This window comes from Amblyomma maculatum, chromosome 10, assembly GCF_055883805.1.
Source record: "Amblyomma maculatum isolate TAMU_Amacu chromosome 10, ASM5588380v1, whole genome shotgun sequence".
In the NCBI taxonomy this organism is placed as follows: Eukaryota; Metazoa; Arthropoda; class Arachnida; order Ixodida; family Ixodidae; genus Amblyomma; species Amblyomma maculatum.
The window spans coordinates 54918480-54941773 of record NC_139353.1 but is presented as its reverse complement, the minus strand read 5'-3'; the positions used below and the strand labels follow the sequence as shown (position 1 = coordinate 54941773).

Sequence of the window (23294 nt, the reverse complement as noted above, 5' to 3'; positions counted from 1 at the left end):
GCTCTAGACGGCTTGAAATTTGTAGCCAAACCCAGCGGCGATGAGAAAACGTCGCGCGGCTTATTGTTGAGGCGCCGCTTCAGTGTAGCAGTTTGCACAGCGCGTACTCGATTTGGCGCGCCTAACAAGAGAGACATTGGACTTTAAATAGGTGTAAGAGCACTGGCCCAGAATATCCTCGAATAACGGGATGTCAGGAATGCCACACGCATTGTCATGATGCCAGTGCCACTTTCCCTCTCGTGTGTCTGCAAGAATAAGAGAGCCGAACACCTACAAACTATTTACTCCCGCAGCGAGCGCGCACGAGTAGCAGGAGCGCCGGGGACCGGCCCAATAGGCTTTCCGCGGTCTTTTGTAGAGAGCTGTATGTTTGAGAACGGCTCTGTATTGCAGCGTTCCTATAAAAACCGGAAGCAAGTACATACTGGGCGACGAACCGCACAGGAATACCTTTGTTATCTGTACTCTCTTGTGATGTGGATGAGAAGGTAAAACCTCCTGAAATAATATAAGATATCGAAGTACGCAATAAAAAGTAAATAGGGTGTTTTAATGTTAGCCATCTATGGTTATAATTTGGTTATGTGGTTCAAGTTCCCAAATCGGCTCAGGCTATGAGAGAGGCCGTTGTGGAGGGCTCCAGAAGTTTCAACCACCAGGTTTTGTTTAACGTGCGCTGAACATCAGACACCAACTACAGAATAGCATGATGCACCCCCCCCCCCCCCATACAGAGAATATTCTAAAAAACTACAAAAACAAATGAGAGATAGTGAAGTTTTATTGGATCTCGTGCACCCATCTTGTAAAATTTATACCGATGGTCGCAGTTTGTAGGTGAACAGCTCCACTGCGCAGCACTTACTTTGGAATCCTTTATTCACCTGACAGCACGTAAGCAGAGCCTAAATGACTTCATTGTTTTCTTGCAGAGCCCTTAGCATGGCCTTGCGAAAATTCACGAAGAAACCTTTTTTCCACACGTCCTGGAACCCTGTTGTTATTAGCTTGCTCATTACAAAGCTAGCAATTTCGCCCCCTTTACCAAGGCCCTTCACGATGAACTCGATGTTGTGCGTCATGACCGGCAAAGTGGGAAACCTGTCGGTCCACGCCAGATACTTTCCACTGCTGCCTTCCTTATCAAATACTAAATGTGCTGTGAAGCGCGAGTACTCAGCGTGGAGTGTTGCAGTGCCTTCTTGTCCAGAACAGATCCTCCAGGGAACAGTTAGGGCAACCTCGCCCATGTTGACGAGATCTACCTGGACCATGCTTTCAGCTTTCATGCAGTAAGGAACCACTGGGCCATATCGCTTAATCTTGTTCATACCGGTCACGTTTAGGTTACCAATTTCTAGGCCAGGAAGGAAATACTGGAAGCCTCGCCAAACGATGGGAATGAAATCTTTTGGCAACTTCTCCAGCAGTTGGTCTATTTCGTCGTCGAGGTCAATGTCTGGCAGACTGCATGGTGTCTCTGCACAGAACAAAATACGAGGCGCATAAAATACGTGCGTTTAGTTTTCGAAGAATTCAATACTTTTCGCTTTAACTAACAGCGTACATGCCTCCCGTCGAAGATTGCTCAGGGATCTAAGTAATATAGTAAGTGCTGCGAAAGTGGAATTCCAGACCTTGAGGTGGCGCCTGCATAGAACAAATAGATAAATGTTTGCTGCCTGCTGCCGTTATTCGACTAAGATTTTATTACTAAGCAACCAAGTATCGGAGTAGAATCCCTAAACTCTGTGCAAGGGAACGGCGAACAATAAGAATCAACTCAATCTGTTCCTAACTTTTTTCTTAGAGTTTCGGCGGATGTGCGCGAAATTCCGGATTGCTGCGTTGTGTCGTTTAGCCCTGATACCCTCTTCAGTTTTTCGAACATCGATGTCTTATGTTACGATGCACTAGCAATTTGTTTGTAATTGCACTGGGCTTAGAAATATATTTCCGCGCTATGAGATTTCAGACAACGCCCATTTGCCTTTATTCTCCCTAGATTTCATTACAGAGCAAAGCAATATGGCAGTATGATTCTAAATTCTGAGCGCAAAGAAACGGCGAACGGTGCCAATCCAAGAAATTCAATTTTTTTGCTAACATTTTTCTCTCAGTTTGGGGCGCGTAATCAGGCTTAATAATTGTCGCACACAAACACAACATCGCTCAATGATGACCAATGTTAGGTTGCGCCGAGCGCATAGAATTGGTTGTTTTCACTTGCTTGTCAATATGTGCACGCCGAGTGACTGCGGTTGATTTTCCCGTACAGGTTGATAAATTGTTATTCACGATCAGAGTACCTCAGTTCTAAAAAGCTTTAAATGTCTTCTGTCTTCTGTTAGTGGTCCGTCCAAAATATTAAAAGCAGGAAAAAGATTAAGACATAGTGAGGAGCTGGAAACATTGTAATAGTACTCTGCCTCAATGGCATCCCCTTTGGTACATTACCGACGTTTTGCGGATGCACAATCTTCCAGTGCAGCCTTTTTCCACCAATTGTACTGACATCAACGCAATCAAATCCAACTTAAGAAATGTTTGTACGGATTCTTCCGATAATATAGACGCAAATTAAAAAATTGCCGCTTAGACTAACCTTGTGTTCTGAATAGACGGGCTTCAACACCTAGAACCATGACAACGGCAGCAGCCAAACACTTCATAATCGGCATACTTGCTGGTGGCCTGCAGAAAAAAGATTGAGCGCTGCTGTTAGTCATCTTATAGTAAGCAGCAGATGCAGTGCTGCCTTTAGAAAGTCGTGAAGAGAAATTTGGTGTGTGTGTGTGTGTGTGTGTGTGTGTGTGTGTGTGTGTGTGTGTGTGTGTGTGTGTGTGTGTGTGTGTGTGTGTGTGTGTGTGTGTGTGTGTGTGTGTGTGTGTGTGTGTGTGTGTGTGTGTGCGTGCGTGCGTGTGTGTGTGTGTGTGTGTGTGTGTGTGTGTGTGTGTGTGTGTGTGTGTGTGTGTGTGTGTGTGTGTGTGTGTGTGTGTGTGTGTGTGTGTGTGTGTGTGTGTGTGTGTGTGTGTGTGTGTGTGTGTGTGTGTGTGTGTGTGTGTGTGTGTGTGTGTGTGTGTGTGTGTGTGTGTGTGTGTGTGTGTGCGTGCGTGCGTGCGTGCGTGCGTGCGTGCGTTTTCCAAAACCTCAGAGCAAAATTTAACTTTGCAGAGACACGCATAGGTAATGTAAATTCAGCTCTTAGCCATACCAGCCGAAACTCCAATGTAAGGAAGAATAACTTCATAGTCAAAGAACTGTCGCGTGTAAATGCAACAAAATCGCAAGTGTTGGCATATTTTCCCGCAGGAATCGCTTCGGCCTCTGATGTCACTGAAATAAAACACTACCGTTATTGTTACCTTTTAAAATCGGTTGCATTAGTCCTATAGGCTTCCTTTTCCTCCAAATACATAGAAGCATTCAGTTAGAAGGAGGCATGTTTTGTGCTCATTTTGATTGATTTGTAGTGTTAACGGACGTTTCATACATTCGGTTTCATTTGGAATCCGTAAATATTCTTAGACTCTAGCCTAATGAGGACACTTGAATGAAATGGACTATCTTACCTAGTATAGCAGATGAAAATGGCGCGCTTATGTCCACATTTTCCCGTGTTAAGTCGGATATTGCGAGGGATGAAACTTTATTTAAATTGCAAAGGTGCATCATTGATTACCATTGCAACCTGCCTATAGTCGAGGCGTGTGAGCTTGCGTACTATATAGGCGTTCTAAGTTCATGTTCATTGCTTTATGTCAATGGTTTTGTATGCGTCTACACAGTGTTTAATAGTTTCGACGAGGGGCCCACGCTTGCTGCAATGGTGGGTTTACTCATATGTTTGCTGAGTTTTACTTTCCTTTTCGTCAAGATATCAAAGAATTATCAAGCGTCAAAACCATGTGGAATGCTCGAAAGTGCTCTTATAGTATCATGATTGGTGCTCCAACTGTTGGGAGGGGATTTCTGAGGGCCACGTATTGATGGGAACCACGAGAAAGCGCTCTGCATTAAGTTCGGAACATTGCAGCACTAATGTGTAGCTGATATTGAGTAGTCGATGATAGTGAGAAGGGTGTGAATTGCCAGAGAAAGGGCTAAAAAGTGGGGCGATGACGCCTTGCTCTTCGGAAACTTAGTGTGAAGGACCGTTCGTCCTGAGCGATTGTTTGCCCTTATATCCGCTGTTCTTTATTTTTGTTGAGTGTACTTTATATAATTCCCTAAATGATTTAACAAAATTACTTAATCGCCTGTTAAAATTGGGCCATTTGACATGTTTAACCCTTGCAGAAAATGGAGAGCGGCGTAAAAGCAACATAAATGAACAACCACCGTCATTAGAAGTCATCAGAGGAAGATCACGAGATAATTTTGCCACAAGTAACCACTGAACTTTAGGTAATGTGACACCCTATTCCTTTTCAACTTCCTCTGATCAGTTATTGTCTCTTCACGGATCAACATTTTGGTGGCTAGTAATAGCTAGAATGCTGTAGGTGTTCATTTGCTTATTAACAAGGAAAACATGCAACAGAGTAAAAGACAAACACCTTTGCTGCAAATCATATTTTTGTTGCAACATAATTTTCTTTCTAGGAAGCCTGACAAACGTATTGATTATACTATTAACATTAGATTGCAATTAAAGGCATGAAGCTGCTGCATCAAGAGAGGGTGTAGGCCAAGATATGTTTTTTTTAAATACGATCCAGTAGTCTAAACGTTCTCTTGTTGCACATTGCCATACCTGACTTTGCATGCTTAATTAACTCATGCTTTTCCATATACATGAAGCGGAGATCTGTCGGATTCAGGCCAACAGTTTTATAACAAATATATATGCGATGACGTTTCCACGGATGGCCAATAGCTGAGCGTCTTCAGACCTAACTTTCAGAAATTCTACCGACTAAACAAAAATCCCCTATACTTCTGGTCTCTTGCGCATCAAGACCTAGGCATAATAAAACAATTTCACCCTTCTTTTCTTACAGTTGCATCGTAATTCTAACACACATATTTTAAATGACGCGCACCATATATGTGAGAAACCTCCTCTTCTGGAATACAAGTAAAGAGCTTGATGCGCATGTAAACTTACATTTTGGGGGTTGTCAGTTGCTCCTTCGAATGTTCCTTTGTGTTTTGCGTAAAGCAAATATAGCTAGCAGGACGCCAGGCAACTCGTAAGACAGTATGGATAGATGTCGAAGTTGGCTATATATAAGGCTATGGGAACCGCAGGGTAGAGCTGATAAGTAGATAGTAGGTCCTTCACATGCCTGCCATCCTTGATATTGCCACTCGTTATACCCTTATTAAGAGTACCGGATATGCCACATCCGCTGTGCTTCCGAGCAGATTGCAAGCGTAGACTAGCAGCGTAAAAGCTTGTGTCATTGGAAAAAAAAAAAAAAAAGTCCGTTCTTGGAGAGGCGATTAGGACCCCGCTTTTTTATTTCTTTTGTGCTCCAACCGGCCTTTGGGAACAATAGCGTGGCGGGCAGCTTAAGGTCACTTTTTTTTTCGTAAAGCAAACCTACGCTATTAGATCAAATTTTGTGCTGCACACGCGCCTGGCACGGAACGTCTGTGCCTAAAGTAACCAAACCCCCCCGTGGTGGCCAGAGTGGGTTCAGAAGCGGGCAGCGGTGCGGCGTCCTTCTAAACTGAAGCCTACTCCTCACCTCCGAGTCTAAACCGCTTGACGCAACTCTGGGACCTAGGTTTTGTTTCTTGGCTGATTAAGGTGACCAGGAAGATGGGCGGTGCGATATAATGCAGGCGCTGCCCACTTCAGAACCCACTCATTACTTATTTACAGCTAGCACACTTGAAGCCGCGTTCTTAGGTAGAAATCTGTTCGTGTTCAGTTTGAGCACACCATTCCTTAGCTTGCAGTATTCAAAAAAAAAAAAAAAACGCACGTGTTGAGAGCTTCGGAAAGCGAAAGTTTAGTTTTTTGTTTTCTTTTTATTGGGAAATGGTACTCGGGGATTGAATTTCGATACTGGAACCCACTTTATCCCTGCACCACATTTTCGAACCATGGCACTTCGTTAAGCTCTAGAACAGAGAAATAAGGATATTTTTCTAGATTTTACAACTGCTTATAATGTGCCGCAAACATTATGGGAGCACATCTGAGGATGAAAGTACCGCAAAGATAAAAACGAAGGAAAACGTTTCGCCGAGTGTACTTGTGAGCGATTCGTTTGAGGAGGGGTCACTGCAAAAGCAGTTATTCCTTCTGCGCTGAGTGTTGCCCCGAAAGGCACCACCCGAGTTGAAACTCAGCAGCTTGTAATCGATGTGCGCACGACTGAAGCCTGAATCTATAGCCGCTGCCGTTCATCAACGCGGGCTTAGTCTCCTGCAAGCTTTGTTTAGAAAGCCTACGCCAACTCCGCTTAAAAATTTCATTACCGAAAAGCGTTATCGTCGAAAATATTTCAACCTGGATTTTTATGTTTGAGGTTGTGTGGAGTTTGGCGTGATAACATCATCGAAGATTTTTCTTGCGGGAAACTCCTATGCCTCGTGCTTAGCACGCGTGCCAATCATAGATGTCATTTCCGTATCACGTGACGTTGCTTCATGGTGCAGACAGGACTTGTGATTTCACGCTGCAGTTTTGAAGCAGCACGAGCAAAGCTTCAAGTTCTTAGCAACTAATTTCCAATTTCAGGTTTGCTTACTCTTCACCCTGATAAGTTATTCAGTTTAACTAAGATAGAAGGTTTATTGCGCTACTCAAACTATATTAGGCCTTCCAGTGCTTCGCAGTACACTTGAAATCACATCAGTTGTGCAACATTGCTTTTTCAAACTGGCGAAAGCGGTTTAGTGCAGTCAGCATATATTGGCCTTTGTCATTTATCTTAGTTTTCAACTGACAGAAACAAAATTTGCTGCCTGTTGATATATAGCTTGCCAAGAGAAAAAAAAAAAAAACAGACGCCAGTTTCGCAGTGCAAGATGGCAGTTAAAAATGCTAATTCCCTGTAACTTGTTGCAAACCAGCACCAATCATTAAGAGCAGCCAAATTAAAGGCATGGAGCACAAAAAGTCCAGGCAAGTGTACTGCGGGAAACTTCTTTTCATTTCAATGTTGCCTTACATCCAAAGATCACTGAACGATCATTTGTTCTTAATTGTGAATCTTTCAAGCCGGCGTTAACAGTACAATGAGTTAATTTCCGCGCCTAACGTATAGAATTGCAGTCAGAACGTGATTTTTCTATTTGTTAAAACGAAAGTTCATTACCGGTATAAAGCGACGCACAAATCAGAATTAAAAGTAACCGGAGTTCTTCGTAACAGCAGTTGCTTTTCTGATGCAATTTTGGCACGAGGAAGCATGCTAAAAGCAGATACACTACGCAAATCTACGCCAGACTGGTCTGGCGTAAGCTATACTGAAAACCAGGAGGGGTCATGCGCCCGGAACAACCTTGCTTTCATTGGAAATGGCTGATGAGTCGCAATAGTGCGTCGTACCACATGAACATCAGTGGTGCGGTAAAACAGTGCTCCTGTTAGCCTTCGCATACTTTGACTCTCAGCAGCAGTTTCCACGAGATGGAGCATTTAATTAAGAAATGACACTGGGTTTTGACAAATAGGTTGATGAATCTCCATAGCTTTCGAAATTCACAAATTCCCCATTTTTTTGGAGGTGTCTCATGTCCCTGTGAAGACACACTTGTACTGTCAACAGCAGAAATAAACTTGTAGTCCTGGAAAATATTTTAACAATGCGAGAGTCGTAAGAAGCTTTCCCACCGGTTTTAAATAGATAGAGAAATTAAAAACTCGTGTACGTCATCCGTTTCAAGGCTGACAGAGAAAACACATACAGGGCAATATTACCAGATTGGTATAATTCAATGTCACTTTTCTATGCAGCAAGGAACGAATGCAAAGCAATTTAGGGAGAACATTTAATTCACACAGGGCAGCTTTACATAAGAGTCAATGTGCGCTAATGTGAAGAATTTCATTTTTCTCACCGAAGTGATGGGCATTGGGAAGCATTGATAAAAAAAACGGCTTACCTTGTAGTGGCAGATTTCACGGTGGAAGGTTCCTCGGCGAACACAAGAAGAAAGCAACCGGCTCGGAAAGAGGAATCACAAAAACTATGCAGTCCTTTGCAGACCACGAACCCTATGCAGACCACGAACACTAAGAAGGATATTTTTTGGAGACCTTTATAAATAGTCGCTTCTGCAGTGGTGCTTTGAGAGCACGACGTCAGCAAGACGCTACCCTTTAGAACTCATCGCGTCAGCGAAGATTTTATGAACGGTAACAAGATGCAATTGGTAGCGACGAGCATGAAGCAGCAGCAACAAGCACAACTCATTGCCACCGCGAAGCAAATACCCGTTTGAGCGTTGCTGGCGTCTCAGCTGGGACGCCGGGTTCTTTCTAGGAAATCGCGAGGTGCAATACTGCCGTCGAAACGGTCAATGTCATCAAGCAACCACACACCTTAGAGATGTGGTATGTTTCCACCATGACTAAGGTGTTGACAAAATTGACACACGCATTTGAGCAAAATCCTCATTATATGTCTCTTGAAATAAAGTTCTGGAATTTTACCTTCCTATGCCGTTCTATTTCACATGTTTCCAGACTTAAACCAGGCTAGCACTTAATTTTAATGAATCGGTCACTCTTTAGATTCAGGAGTTATATCGCATGTGTTTGAAAATTACACACACCATCAAAAATTACAGAAACAAAACTTGACATTGAAGCATATGTCAATGTTAAAAACCAGTGTAAGGTGCTATTTAAGAAAATATAAAACACCACAATTTCAATAAACATTGAGGTACAGATCTGTACTTGGTTTTCTAGCCGTACAAGGATGTGTGAAAAGTAACATCACTAGTAAATAAAAATAAATAAAGTTTAAAACGACAGCCACAGAAATAATCGTGCCATATAAAATTCAGCAAGAAATAATTAGTGTTATCAGAAACGACCATGTAAGCTATTCTTTCACTCGGTGGGCAATATCGATTTGCACATTAGGGCAACTTGGAATGTTGTCAAATATTCTGCTTTCGGCATAGTTAGACAAAATTCCTGGATCGCGACCTGCGTCGTAGCACCCTATAAAATTTCTGAACTCCACACACTCATACAGCATTGTAATTTAATGCCCTCTGGATGCAAGGTAGCGTTTTCTTGGTGATAGAGAGCAAATAAAGCCCGCTGTTCTCGTCGCTTCCGTGGCACAATAGTTTAACGCTTTGTTGTCGAATGCAGAAACCGCGGTTCCAATTCACTTCGTGTTATATTTGACTGATCAGTTGGTGTCTAATCTAAAAACAAAGTAAAGGCACCCTCTCTGCGCTGCTCGAATTTTTCACGGCTCTTAAGGAAAAGACGTTCCCGACTGCCCTAGTTAAGAATCGTGTCGTGGAGGTCGTCTAGAAAAAGAAGGCTGAAAACAAAGTTTGCAAAAGTATAGACTATCAGGCCATCACAAGTGTAAGCGAACAATATTGTTCATTAAAAGTTTCCACTGCCTAAGGAAATGTATCAATGAAATGAATACCTAGGCTTTAGAAGCCACAACCATGCATTTCACTCGAAGCGAGGTTTTCGCAGTCTGGCTACAACGTGCACAACATAGGCAATAACGAAACAGATGAGCCTAATTGCCACCGTGTTGCAAGCGATTAAAGTACAGGCGTACAAAATGGTAATACAGCGCGATGAAATTGTTCTGGGTAGCTTTTAGGAAAATTTGTCTGATATTAAATTTGTGCTCAGCTCCTCCATGGATGTCTCCCGCAAATATTTCGCTAACACAATAGCCATCCACTTTCGAAACACAGGAGTATACAGCCTTTGACGGTTCAGTGCAGACAGAGCAAAAAAGACGGGGAAGTAGGAAGAACACAAAAGAGTGCTGACTTCCAGCTGAGTCACTTTCAACGTCACCGTCATTTTTGCGTTGCCTACATTTATGAATTACCAACTCGCACAAGCGTCTGTTTTAGCTTTCGATATATGTGCAGTGCTTTTCAACCTACGTGCTTCACAACGGTTCACGTTGGGATTATTGCTTAATCTTTACTGTACCACGACACAGAGCATCCCATTTTCATTAACCAAATTTTTGTCACCGAAAAGGTATTTTATATATAAAACGTACTGATTTAAAATTTGGATCGCGAATACCGGTAGCACGAACCCAAGTGATCTATAAACATTTCTTCAATACAGTGCACGGTGAAAATTTGAATTTTAACACTAAGAACAAATGTGTTCAAAACATTTGGCCAATTGCTTTAAATAATATCTTCTAATTTACTACCTGAATGCGTTATATTACACTACGCAAAATAGTGCGAAGTAAATCACTATAACAATTTTTTGTGCATGCTGCCTTGCATAAACACAGAATATTCATACCCTTGAGTAGGGCAGAATATAAATCAGCTCCTGAAAAAATCCTATTCCGACTCACTGAATATCCTTATCTTTATCTCGAAATCCATATGAATTGAGACACAAGAAAAATAGACGTCTAATGAAATGAGAAGCATGCAAAATACTACCTAATCATCTGCAACCACTACACACAACGGATGAATAGGGAATCGAGCATCGACTCTAAGTGTCTGGCTTCCTGGTAACTTAAAAGATGCAGCTGAAGAAAATGATGAAAAAAATTTGATATTTCTATGAAGTTTACTTATGCTTTCTTGTTTCGGTAGGACATTTTGGAATTGGAGCGCTTTGAAGACAGTGATAGCCACGGATAAATGTAATTGTTTCAACTAATTTTGACTGAATGCGAGCATAGGTTTTTATACTCTGTAGGAGCAAACGCAAACAACATTCCAACATGCAATCGCACCGCAAGCTGCCACTTATCATACAGCCAAATTTCTAGAAGCATGTTCTTAAAAACCGACATCTTTCTTCGATAGTAACATTAGTAAAGCACCATGGGCATTCATCTATAGTTTTGCTTCAGGAGCGTTAGGTCTTACTACTACGTTTGTGCATTTCATGTCAGTTTTGTGTTCAAGAGGGAGGCCGAGCATGTGATCATTTACAGCCTAGGGTTACGTGGTTGCAACCACGTGGCTAGCCTCATGTAAGATAAAGTGGTGACTAAGTTATGGCTCGTATTAAGCAGCCCGGTAACTTTAGACGGGGACAAATTTAAGTAAGATGGAGTTTTTCCTTTCTTTACGGAAGTTTTTCCGTGCAATAAAAAAAAAAGCATTCTGTGGTGGAGTGGTTGCGTGCTCGCCCCGCACTGCGAAGGAACCGTGTTCAACTCGGCGGGTTTCCGCTTGATTTTTGTACTTTCTTTTGATTCTTGTGTTACAACACAACGCCAACATCGGCTTGTCTGCGACACGGTGTCTTTAACGCTACCGAGTTAAAACAGCGGTGGTAGTATATTGCGATCATAAAAGCAATGCAAAAAGGCGCTCATAACAATTTTGTTCCGTCCGGCCTCTTCTAACCACCACAGAACTACAATAAGGACATTTTCAATATTTTAGTCAGGGGTGGTGGAAATAGCATTCTCTACTCAGACTGAAAACTTAGATGCTCTCTCCACTTCTGTAGACTGGAAGAAGCATGCAGCTGAATTGAATTACGATTCTACCGTCCAACAAAACCCCAGTCTTAGGATCTTCTCGCAACATGGCGGAGTGTCCGTTTCGAAATGCTTGGCGTCACGGCCAACACGCGATGCAAAGCGAAATGGGTTGCCAATGTCTAAATTCTTTCTACAAACATTAATGCTACGGCCCGCAGGTTCTTTGAGATTTCTTAGAAAACAGCAGGATACTTGGTGGTTGAAGAAATCGGTTCATATTGTTGGGCCAACTCATGCCTTTCAAGTCCTTCAAATTCTCTCATTCCTAAATGTTCTCACCCTCTCCCCCGTAATCTTACTCGGCAGAAGGAGGTATCAGTGCACCGGATTCGGGCTGGGGCGGCTCAGACCCAATCTGTACGTCATCGTTGGCGTGATAAAAATCTCGCAGTGACTGACAGGTGCCCTCACTGTGACACTGCACCTGAGATCTGTGATATGCGTCACTTGTGGACGTGTCCAGCAACGGCTCCAGTTAGACAACGGCTACTCATGAAGGTGGGCCTGCGGTGGAACCGCGATAGTGACTACGAGAAGTGGACGATGGACAACCACTACACCGTCAACCTCTGCGAATATCTAAGTGCAACCGGACTTCACACGTTCTTTAACTTTCTATCTCCTGCATCCCATTCCCCCTTTCTCAACTTATGCCTTGTGGCAAACTTTTAGATTAAAAAAAAGTCCATTTTTTCTTATCAAAATTTCAGTTTCTAAACAACTTCTACGAACTGTTTATAGTTGCTATTTTAATGCAGGACACTTTTTAGATTACACGATATTATAGTCCCCGTTCGTAAGTTTGAAAAGGAAAAAAATACTTAACGCAAGGTGGAGGTATAGGTTTCTTATAATTTCATTAATTAATAGACATTCCTTATTTAAAACGACAAGTAAATGCTCTGCCTAGAGTGTATCAATGTGAGGCATTATTCTGAAATTTTCTGAACAATGGCTTCTACGCTCACCTTGCCGCGATTCCTTCTGTCTGTCTTGCAAGGCAAGCGTTGGGCGCTAATACAACTTCTGACTTGGTTTTGCTATTTGAGGAGAAAAGCATCAATGCGTAGCGATAAACAGCGCCGTAAGGTTTCGGCGTCTACAGAAATCCTTTATTGTGGACTACCTTTCGATACAGTTGGGGCTGCTGTGAGCCTGGCGCTGATTCTGGTTTCTTTCTATCCGTGCTAACGCACACCGCTTAACCGTTTTCGTTAATATATTTTGCAAAAGTCTGCCGCGATCCCATAGGCCCGCCTTCTCAAAATATTTCTCCGGGGCACATATATTGCGACGTTCTTCTAGACGTAATAAGCAAGTCAAAATTAGACTCAGAGGCTTAGAGAGATAACATGACGATCTATGCGCTATCACGGTGGTGTTTAAAAGGTCATTGTCTCCAATAGTTCTGCAACTAAACACTCAGGTAGAGTATAGAATATGGGAATGCGCTATGCCAGATCAATGGCGATATTTAGCGACGTGTATGATTCTGACAGACTGAATACCTTTTTTATTACCTAACGGCCGTTTGACTAAATACCTTAGGCCTTGTGGTCGTAGTTCGTATTTGAACCGCTCCACTGCATTGTAATTGCTTGGAAACTTCTAAAAGACCTCATTGTTCTCTTGTAGAGCCTTTCGCAGGGCCCCGCGGAAAGTAGGGAAGAAATTCTCCGTCCAAGCTTCCTGGAAGAGCTGCGGGACGAGCTTGCTCAAAGCTACACTCGCAATTCTGACCCCGGGGCCAAGTCCATCCAGAATGAACTCGACGTTGTACGTCGTCACAGGCAGCGTGCCACTCCGGCCGCTCAAGGCTAGATACTTTCCACTGCCGCCATCCTTATCGACGAGAAATTGTGCTGTGAAGCGCGAGAATTCAGCGTGGAGGATTGCTTTGACATCTTGTCCTGAGCAAGACCTCAAGGGAACGTTTAAGTCAACGTCACCAGTGTTGATGAGGTCTACTTGGACGATGCTTTCGCCGTTCATGCAATATTTAACCACTGGACCGTATCGCTTAATTTCGTTCAAGCCAGTCGTGTTTTGGTCAACAACTACTAGGCCAAGGAGAGAAGGCCTGAAGCCTCGGGAGTCCATTGGTGAATACTCTGTTGGTAACTTTTCGAGCAGTTTGTCCACTTCGTCGTTGAGGTCAATGTCTGGGAAGTCACATTTTGTCTCTGAAATGAGCAAAATTCAAAACCATTAAAACAAGCACATAGTTTTTTGTAGTGTTTGTAATTGCCAGCAGAATGCAAGTTTTGTTATCGCTAAAAATTTAAGGGGCACTTTGACGATCTGCAGTGCGCAGATTCGAAAGCCTTTAACCACAACTGTCGCTGCCCTCTGTTTGGTGTCAATAATCGTGCGCAGTTCTGGTGGCTAGTCAGCGCTGTTTGCAGTTACTTACTCAATAATAATTAGTAATTTTCAAGGTTAATTAGTTTTGTTCAAGGCTAATTAGCTTTGAAACATCTTAAACGCATGCACTGCACATGCACAGTGTGTGCGTTTAAGAATTCTCAAAGCTCACTGATTTACTCATTATCACTAACTACTTCACTAATTACTGTTGACGATCTAACTAATTAGCCTTCAGCATTACTAACTATTATTGATTAAATAACTTTTTATCTTCAACTAATTTTCATACGCCTACTTCTACATCATTGATTGATTAACCATGAACACGGGCGCACGCACGGACACGCCATTGAGAGATGAACCATAAAAGGCTTTCGCCTTAAAAGCGGAATAGACTGAGCATAAACTGGAGGTTGCTACTTAAATTTAGTTCCAGCAGAGGACTGGGCCCCTGCGTAACTGAAGTAAATTTAACTTACAGGTAATATAATTATCTTCAAATTCATTAATGAGCATACCTATAATATGCAGTGGGACTAAAACACAAGGCAACACAAAAACACAGCCAATGGTACGCTTTCCTTAAACTGCTTTCCCTGTTTACCTATTCTCGGAATTACATGGGAGGCGCTAGAAACGCCACAAAGCGAGACTCTGTCGCTTAGCCTGCGCCAGTACATATAAAGATGTTTGAATTTGGGTGTCCTATGCTTAAGACAACAACTGATTGTTTTGAAATTGTATACTACTTAAACGTGCAACCTTATTAGCGATCCCTCTCTTTTCTCTAAAAAAAAAAAATACAAGACGCGATCACCTTAGCTCTGCAATTGTAAAATTAAATCACTTTAAAATGCATTTTTCCTCAGTGAAGCCTTTCGTTCGTCCTACAGTGTTGTAAATTTAGTAGTAAATATTTTACCAATAAATCGGAGATGGTAATGTACATAAGCTTTGTTTAGTAGAGTGCATATTTTGTCAGCGTAAAATTAAAGACAGGACTAAAGAGAAAGACAAGGGACAAACGCTGATCCCTTTCAGCGTAGCGTTTGTCCCTTGTCTTTCTCCTTTAGTCCTGTCTTTAATTTTACACTGACAAAATATGCACTCTACTTATCAAGACCAACTAGCCCGTCTTTCTACTTTAACAAGCTTTGTTTAGTGTCCGGAAGTAAAACGTTCTGTAAAGATCGCGATTTTATTTACATTTATTCAAATTTGATTTAAAAGCTCAATACATGCAAAATTCATCCATGTGTGGTGGTGCCGAATATAGCGTTCTAACCAATACTCCTTGCTCTATAGTAGGAAACATAACGCTTTCTTCGCCTTAAGGTTCTACCGCTGATATTGAGACGGAAAGAGTGAAATTTAAAAAAAAACTGATTTCTACTGGGCTCTCTGCAGACTTAAACAGCAGGATATGAAATCCAGGATAAGCGAATACAATTAGTGGGAGGGGTCTCAGCATTTTCACTAGTTAAAAATTCTTGACACAATTATTATAGACACTGTTGCATTTAACGTCAATGCAGGAAATCATATTTATCCCTCTGGAATCTCAAAGTTGCCCGTTAAAGCAATATATCTATTTTACGATACGCTATAAGCTTTAGAGAAGTGCCAGGTGCTCATATTAAATTTAAATGATTTTGACGGTCAAATGAATTCTGTTTGTCTGCACGATTTCCACTGTAAGTGAGTTTAAGGGTTAAGTGAGTTTAAGTGAGTTCAGGCCACTAAAAAAAAAGGTTCGACATAACTTGCGTTTGTTTATTTTGTTTAATGATGCGTATGAACATCTGTTTAATCCCAGCTTTGATTATAAAATCGCTTTAAGCTCCCAAAGATTATCGAATAATGAAAAAATGTCTGGGCTCCAGCCGCTTCAGGAAAGTAGTAATAACAATAGGAATTGGACCGTTCATTGTATCTGATAGTAGGCCACCAACAACTTTTTTTTTTTCTATTTTAGACAAGGAAGCAGGGACGAAGATACCAAAGCGCTTCAGCGCGCAGGGTGTTGTACATGCATGCTGTATGTGCGATTCCTTCAAGCTGCAGGAGCACAGGAGATTTGACTAGGCTTGCGATTCTGGGTCAGGGCCTGCTGGAAAGCTAGACATGCCTCTTGACCTGATGCCGACCTTAAACCGGAGAAGGTGGCTGATGATCGGGCATGTGCAGCAGTCTCCTTTTACCTCAGCTCCTTTCTCTTGCTTATCAGTGTTTCGCCTCTACATTAGTGAGTTTACCCACACAGAGAGCAATCACGCACCCACTGATCTTGTGGCCTGTTTTAATTGGAGATTCCGCACCTTTCTTTAGGGTGGTAGGTAGATGGAACTTGGGAAAGGCTGTTAAGTCTTTGTGTTGACAAAAAGCGCTTATCTTTCGCCAGTGGTCGCGAAACGACCATTCGCCCTGTTCATAATGACCGCGCAATGTGGCAAAAGTTGTTCCTAACATAAGAGACCTAGTGTCGTAGCCCTAATACATATTTTTACCACAGCTCCACCCACTCTCATAACCAGCAAGCATTGGTTGTAAATGCAGCCGTTATAGTTAGCGGAACTGGATCAGAAAAAACGGTTTTTTAGATCATTTTAATATATCGGTAAATCTATGTTCGTTACTTTCAATACGCCTCTTCAGGTACCAAGGGTTTTAAATTTAAACAGATTAAAGAGTTCTCTGTCAGTATAACGTAGTGGTCGAAATATGAGCTGATATTTTTTTTTCGCCTTTATATTTTACACCGGAAAATGGTTTTAATATCAGTAAGCTGCAATTAGGCTCAGAGGAAATGATGATTATTCGATGCCTGAAAATTTTGTAAAATGAGCCCATCTGTTTCAGGGTTTAAAATCAACGGTCTTTGAAAATGTTGATTTTTTTTTGCAGCTTGAACAATGCTAATGGATATCGATAGTCACACACAAGCGTATACGGGTGTGGGAAGAGTATTTTTACCTCGGCTATACCTAAACAGGAGTATGGAGAATATGAGAAGGAAGCACATTCCGCGCAAAACTCACTGAGCCTGCGCAAAATCGCATGAAGCCCTGACGTTGTTACGATATTTTGCAATGATGTGACACTCCCCGTCGTTTTGACACAACGGTTAGGGCACTCGACTGCGTGATTGGAACTCTGCGGCGACGGGCGATTTTCCACGGTAACAAAAACAAAGGTGTCCTGGTGCCGTGCGACGTCCCTAAATGTTAAAAGACCCCCAGCTGGTTGAATGTTTCTGAGTCCACCACTATGGCGCTTCTCACGGCAAGTGTCGGTTCGGGACTTTAAGCCCTATAGACAATAAACCAAAAGTATTCGGCACTTCCAACAGCACTCGCGCACTTGTTTTTATACTGAAAGTCTTATTGTTTTATAATTGTGGCCCTCGCATTCACGTAAATGCAAAGCGCATGCGATTGCGGTCTTTACAGCAGCAGTAAGAAGTTTCTCCCTGTATATTAGTATCGTTGTCCCAGTTCGGTCAATAGAAACTTACATCCAGGTTAGCCAAACAATATTCATGAACCAAGTAGACCATTGTATACTTGCCAGGTATTTTCTTTCACCGGATATTATCTCACCAAAACTACTAAGAACGAAGATAAATACGGACACACACACTTGGGAAGAGCCGAAACCTAACCTGGTGACTGACTACATTAAGGCTTCTCCCCCATGAATTACGAGAGATTTCTTCTGATACTGTATCTTCCAATTTATGCAGGTATACTTCCACCTCTTGTACCATTTCTTACCGGCCGTTTTGTACGCTGCTGTTTTATTTCACCGACTTCACTGAAATCTGTCCAGACCAGTCTTGCGCAAATAAACGTTTCGGCTATTCTGATAACCAAAACCAAAATAAGACGACAACTAGACTTACCTTTCGCACTCATGATACCGGCTTCAGCGGCCAGTGCCATGACAACTACTGCAGCCAATAATTCGAGACCCGCCATACTCGCTGTTGACCTGCATTGGGATTGTAGGTATCGTTAGATATAATGTGATAAATCGGGAACATCATGCTGGTAGGAGAGAAATCTGAATAGGTATTTCTGCCTGGTATTAAATCCTTGCCATAAGCATTGCCTGCTGACATCTGCAGATGATCATAAGAACACACTAATAACAAGCACCCTGAGCGCTATTGTTGCTTTGCGGACACCCAGTTTCTACTAAGGGGATGTAACACATTTCCCAAAGAACGTAGCCTGAAGGTCGTTAGGGAAGCATTTATTTTTTATTTATGTGTTCGAACCGCCACTTTAAGAGAGATATTTGCAGCACAGTATTCTTTCACCAGACTTTGGATACCGATGAGAGCATCGCGTTATTATCGCCTTCTTCCAAAATATACTAACAAATTCACACAGCCTCGCCATTCCTTTTTTACACACGTATAGACCACTTTATAAGCTTCATTTTCGTGTTCTGGAGTTGTTTCTGTCGTTTTTAAATTAAGCTGCAACAGCACGTCTATAATAGGTGAATCAGCAGAGATTAATACGAATTAGGATGCGAAAATATTGTTTCTCATCAGTAAATTTAAATCTAAACGATTATTAAATCTTTTTATGCGCAAATATTATAGAAAATAAGTAAGGCTCCAGCTATTCAATTGTAATCAAGTACACAATTTTAATTTTAACAGGCTGTTCCGCGTACATAAACCGCGTAAGCTATTCAAGGAGCCTGAAGAGCAACATGAGAAAATGCAACTGACTGAAAATGTTAATAGCCCTTATTGCATTGGTTGCTTCCTCTGCTCGCTCTACCTCTACGCACAGCGGAATTTCCTACTGATGTGATGCATGCCTATAATTTCGAAATTCTCATAGCTCAACAAGCTGAGACAGAAAGCAAAAAAACAAAACAAGCATGGACATCAAAAATTCTGCGCCAACAAGTGCAACAAAATTGAAAGTGCTGGTTTCTTCTGGGAATCAAATAATTTTCTCTTTTTATGCCTCGAAAATAAAACATTGCATCTATGAATACTTTCGATAATCCACTGCACTAGCAGTGCCACCTCCTTTTTTCTTGCAAACGCATTATTGCGCCAGTGACCGTTCAGTAGGTGTATGTTAGATGTAATATAAAGAGAGACAGAAAGCGGGCAGATTGGATAAGGGTAAAACGAGTTCCTTTCATTGTAGTAGAAATCAAGAAGAAATGGGAAGGGGAAGGACGAGTAATGCAGACGGAAAATACTAGATGGCTGCTGAGAGCAACAAGTGGGTTTTTGAGGGGAAGGTGTCGTAACAGGGAACGGCATAATATTAAGCGGACAGAAGTTAATGAGCTTAAGGGGATCACGTGGAATCAGCTTTGGAAATATGGAAGGTGCCTTTTACCAGCAGGGTGTAAAATCCGTATAATTATGATGATGACCACCCTGTCCACAAGGAATTTCTTGCGCGTCGGTCTGTTGCAGTGCATTGTCACGTGAAATATTTTACACCATCCTATTTCTTTTTGACTGCCTAGACATTCTACCGTGTTACTCAGTCTATATCTTGGAGAAAAAGCCTATTTTGACATTGTTGTACGTATGAAAATACAGCACTGACGACCTCATTTTCAGTGTTTAGGAGTTTAAGTATATATATATATATTTAAAGAAGCGAACAGCCCAGAGCAAAAGGCAAACTTTTGCTGTTTTTTTTTTTTAGTTTACACTGTTGACATATACAGGAATGTTGTCTTTATGGTGATTTGATTATTGGAGCATTAAATGCAAAGCGAAGGGAAAAACAACGCGCCGATGGTAGGATATTTATATATATATATATATATATATATATATATATATATATATATATATATATATATATATATATATATATATATATATATATATATATATATATATATATATATATATATATATTTATATATATATATATATATATATATATATATATATATATATATATATATATATATATATATATATATATATATATATATATATATATATATATATATATATATATATTGCACAGCCGTCGATGTAGCTCAGTTTGTAGAGCACTGGACGTGATATTCTGAGGTCGTGGATTCAACTGCCACCATCGGCGCGTTGTTTTACCTTCCGCTTTGCATTTAAAATCCTTTATCCCTAAAAAACATCGTAAGACTAACTCTTTTCAATACTAAAACAAAAACAAAAAAAATCCCCAACGTTTGCATTGGACTCGTAGACTGTTCACTCCTTTAAATTACATATATGTTTTACATTTACCTTTCTTCACAGACTACTCACAAGGCCTTTTGGGCTTATTTACAATGCGCTTTGCCATTTCGGCGCACTTACAAAACTACAGCGGAGAGCCTACTCACTACCCTTTCTGCTAATCTTGTTTTAAGTTTTCTTAACTACGCCAAAGAGCCACTACGCGTCAATTCTCTGCGCGTCGGATGAAAGTGCCGTTAAATTGCCAGGACCGAGACCCCCAGTATTCTGGGCTCATTCATCATCATCATCATCAGCAGCAGCAGCAGCAGCAGCATCATCAGCCTGACTATACCCACTGCAGGGCGAAGGCCTCTCCCATATTTCTCCACTTACCCGGTTCTGTGCTAGCTGCATCCACTTGACCCCTGCGAACTTCTTAATCTCATCCGCCCACCTAACTTTCTGCCGCCCCCTGCTACGCTTTCCTTCCCTTGGAATCCAGTTTGTTACCCTCAGCGACCATCCATTATCCTGTCTTCGCACTACATGTCCTGCCCATGTCCATTTCTTCTTCTTAATTTCCTCTAGAATGTCGGTAACTTGAGTTATTTCTCTGACCCACTCTGCACGCTTCCTATCTCTTAATGTTAACCCTACCATTTTTCGTTCCATAGCCCTCTGGGTTGTCCTCAACTTAAGTAGAACTCTCTTGGTTAGCCTCCACGTTTCAGCCCCATAGGTGAGTACAGGTAAGATGCAACTGTTGTGTACTTTCCTCTTGAGTGATACCGGTAAGCTGCTAGTCATAATCTGCGAGTGCTTGCCAAATGCGCTCCATCCCAATCTTATTCTTCTTGTTATTTCCTTTTCATGGTCCGGATCTGCGGTTACTACCTGTCCTAACTAGACATATTCGCCTACTACTTCCATTACTTCGCTAACTAACTAACTGGAACTAACGAAAACAACTTTGCGAAAAATCGGGTGAACTGCAGAAGCAATTGGTTCCTTGAGGTTTAGCGACGATGCGACACAGCGAATGGTCGAGGAGTAGACTAGGTTGACTACTGACTGAATTCTTTGTTTTTTATTAAAGGGCTCTCTCTCACTCTTTCTGTCTCTCCCACTCGTTTATTGTAACTGAGTGCTACATGTACCAGCGACGGCTTCGTTTAATACGGACCGTTATTCTTTTCGGTATTGTAATTTTTCTCACTCCTGCTTGGATTCAAACTACTCCGCAGTATTACTAAACAAATAAATAAATAAATAAATAAATAAATAAATAAATAAATAAATAAATAAATAAATAAATAAATAAAATGTATGTTATGATTCAATAAACGAATTCACAGAATACATTTATCCGTTAATTTAAATCAGGCCAGTTGACGTTTATTCCGGAAAGAACAAATAGACGAGATTTAGCACCTGCAAAAAAAAAAAAAAAGAAATACAGTACTACCTGATGAAAGCCGCAAAAATGATATAATGCGCATTACAATGATCCACTGCCAGTTTTTTTTTTTTTTTTGCTAAATTTGCCGCTGCAATAGTTTTGCGTTCTATTATACCAGCTCTTTTTGCTAACCGAAGTTTCGTGCTCTGAATATATTATATAGCAATGTAAGTATTTTGTCTCTATTATTAAATGGAGTATTCGAACAAAAATAACTAAAGAACAGGTTTGACGTAAGGCACGTTTTTGATTGCAGTCATCAAGGTATTGTTAGGGAACCAAGAACATCCTTCTATAATGCTATTGTGCGGTGCACATATTCATGAGGCTAGGCGACTCATCCTGACGACGTCGTCCAGAGGTTTTTGCTAAACACCTTCCAGCATCTTCTAGGCTTGATTATTTTCAGCTTCATTTCACTCGTAACACGAAGGACGACCAGATTCATTAAACAGCTTCAAGGTACCAAAAACTATGATTTTTACTCTGAGATTGAATTATACAAAAATGTATTCGGGCTTAATTTTCAGTGGCACAATCAAATAATCCCAATCATATATATAAACTTTGAATCTAGCACACCTTTTACACATTATAGCAAATGTTCACCCTTCGGTTCCTTAGCGTCGCACCATAACTCTAAAGCAGGGGTTAAAATTACGGGTACCATATAATCTGTGATAGTATAGTGACAGCGTGTGATAGTGTGTGATAGTGTGATAGTTCAGCGCATGGCTCATAGCACTACTTACGTTTTGGAGCTCCCAGTTATTCTGCCTCGCTCGAAACTTGTAGCGCTTTTCAGAAATGAAAGACAGCTTACAGCAGCACGCCGCGTAGGAGAGATTAAATCGAGTCCAACATCGGCGGTTTATAAGACGCCCGGAATATCTGGCTTGCGCCGATAAGCTGCGAGGCGTTGAAAACATGCAAGCCAGCGATCGGAAGACTGGTCGTTACACCCTTAATTTAGAGTTCCGGACATGCCGTATCCGCGCGCTTCGGAAAGCGATAGCAAGCGTTGACATGAAGCGAAGCTGTTGAAAAAAAAAAAAAAAACGCCCCTAGGCCATTACCCGTGTCGGAAATAATTAGAAGGCCGCTTTTTCTTACTGTGTATGCGTGCGATATCAAATCAAGTCTTAAAATTGGCAGACAATTCGGGTTATAAAAAAGTGGCTCGGGTCGCAACCCAATTCAGTGAGAACAAACTACAGAACCATGTTAAGAATACAACAAAATATTGTGTTGTTCTGTCGTAAACGTCAGATTTTTCTGTAGTTCTGCAGAGTTTCCTGTGATACTTTCCTGTTGTAGCTACTGAAAATTTTGATGTTACTACAGAAAGTTCTAATGTCACAACAGGATTCCTGTCAAAACCCCCACAGAAATTCTGGCTTAAGAACAAATGTTTGTTTTTCCGAATTGCAAGCAGATCTTTTTAAATGCGAATCTCATTTTTAATACTCACACACGCTTGATATTCGCAGTGTTTGCCAACAGTACGTTAAATCCGGTAGCGTATTGGGACTGCATGCAGTCAGCCTAACGGCAAAGCTGCGGTCTCCAGCACCGGCTACTACTCCCCAGCAGCGGGCGTAAACTTGGC

At 41.4% G+C, this 23294-nt stretch overlaps 2 protein-coding genes across 2 annotated transcripts; both read right to left on the bottom strand.

The window, feature by feature from the left end:
- Positions 1-532: 532 nt before the first annotated feature.
- On the bottom strand, positions 533-5259 carry LOC146176512 (uncharacterized). The gene is made up of 3 exons (XM_084580988.1): positions 5114-5259; positions 2609-2697; positions 533-1483 (listed from the first exon to the last, which is right to left on the bottom strand). Coding segments are annotated over exons 1-3 (666 nt in total). The 5' UTR covers positions 5116-5259; the 3' UTR covers positions 533-908.
- A 7468-nt stretch (positions 5260-12727) lies between these two features.
- Positions 12728-22556, bottom strand: LOC146176511 (uncharacterized). The gene is made up of 3 exons (XM_084580987.1): positions 22438-22556; positions 17929-18017; positions 12728-13843 (listed from the first exon to the last, which is right to left on the bottom strand). The coding sequence occupies exons 2-3, from the start codon at positions 18002-18004 to the stop codon at positions 13269-13271; spliced, it is 651 nt and encodes a 216-aa protein (XP_084437113.1). The 5' UTR covers positions 18005-18017; positions 22438-22556; the 3' UTR covers positions 12728-13268.
- Positions 22557-23294: the final 738 nt, after the last annotated feature.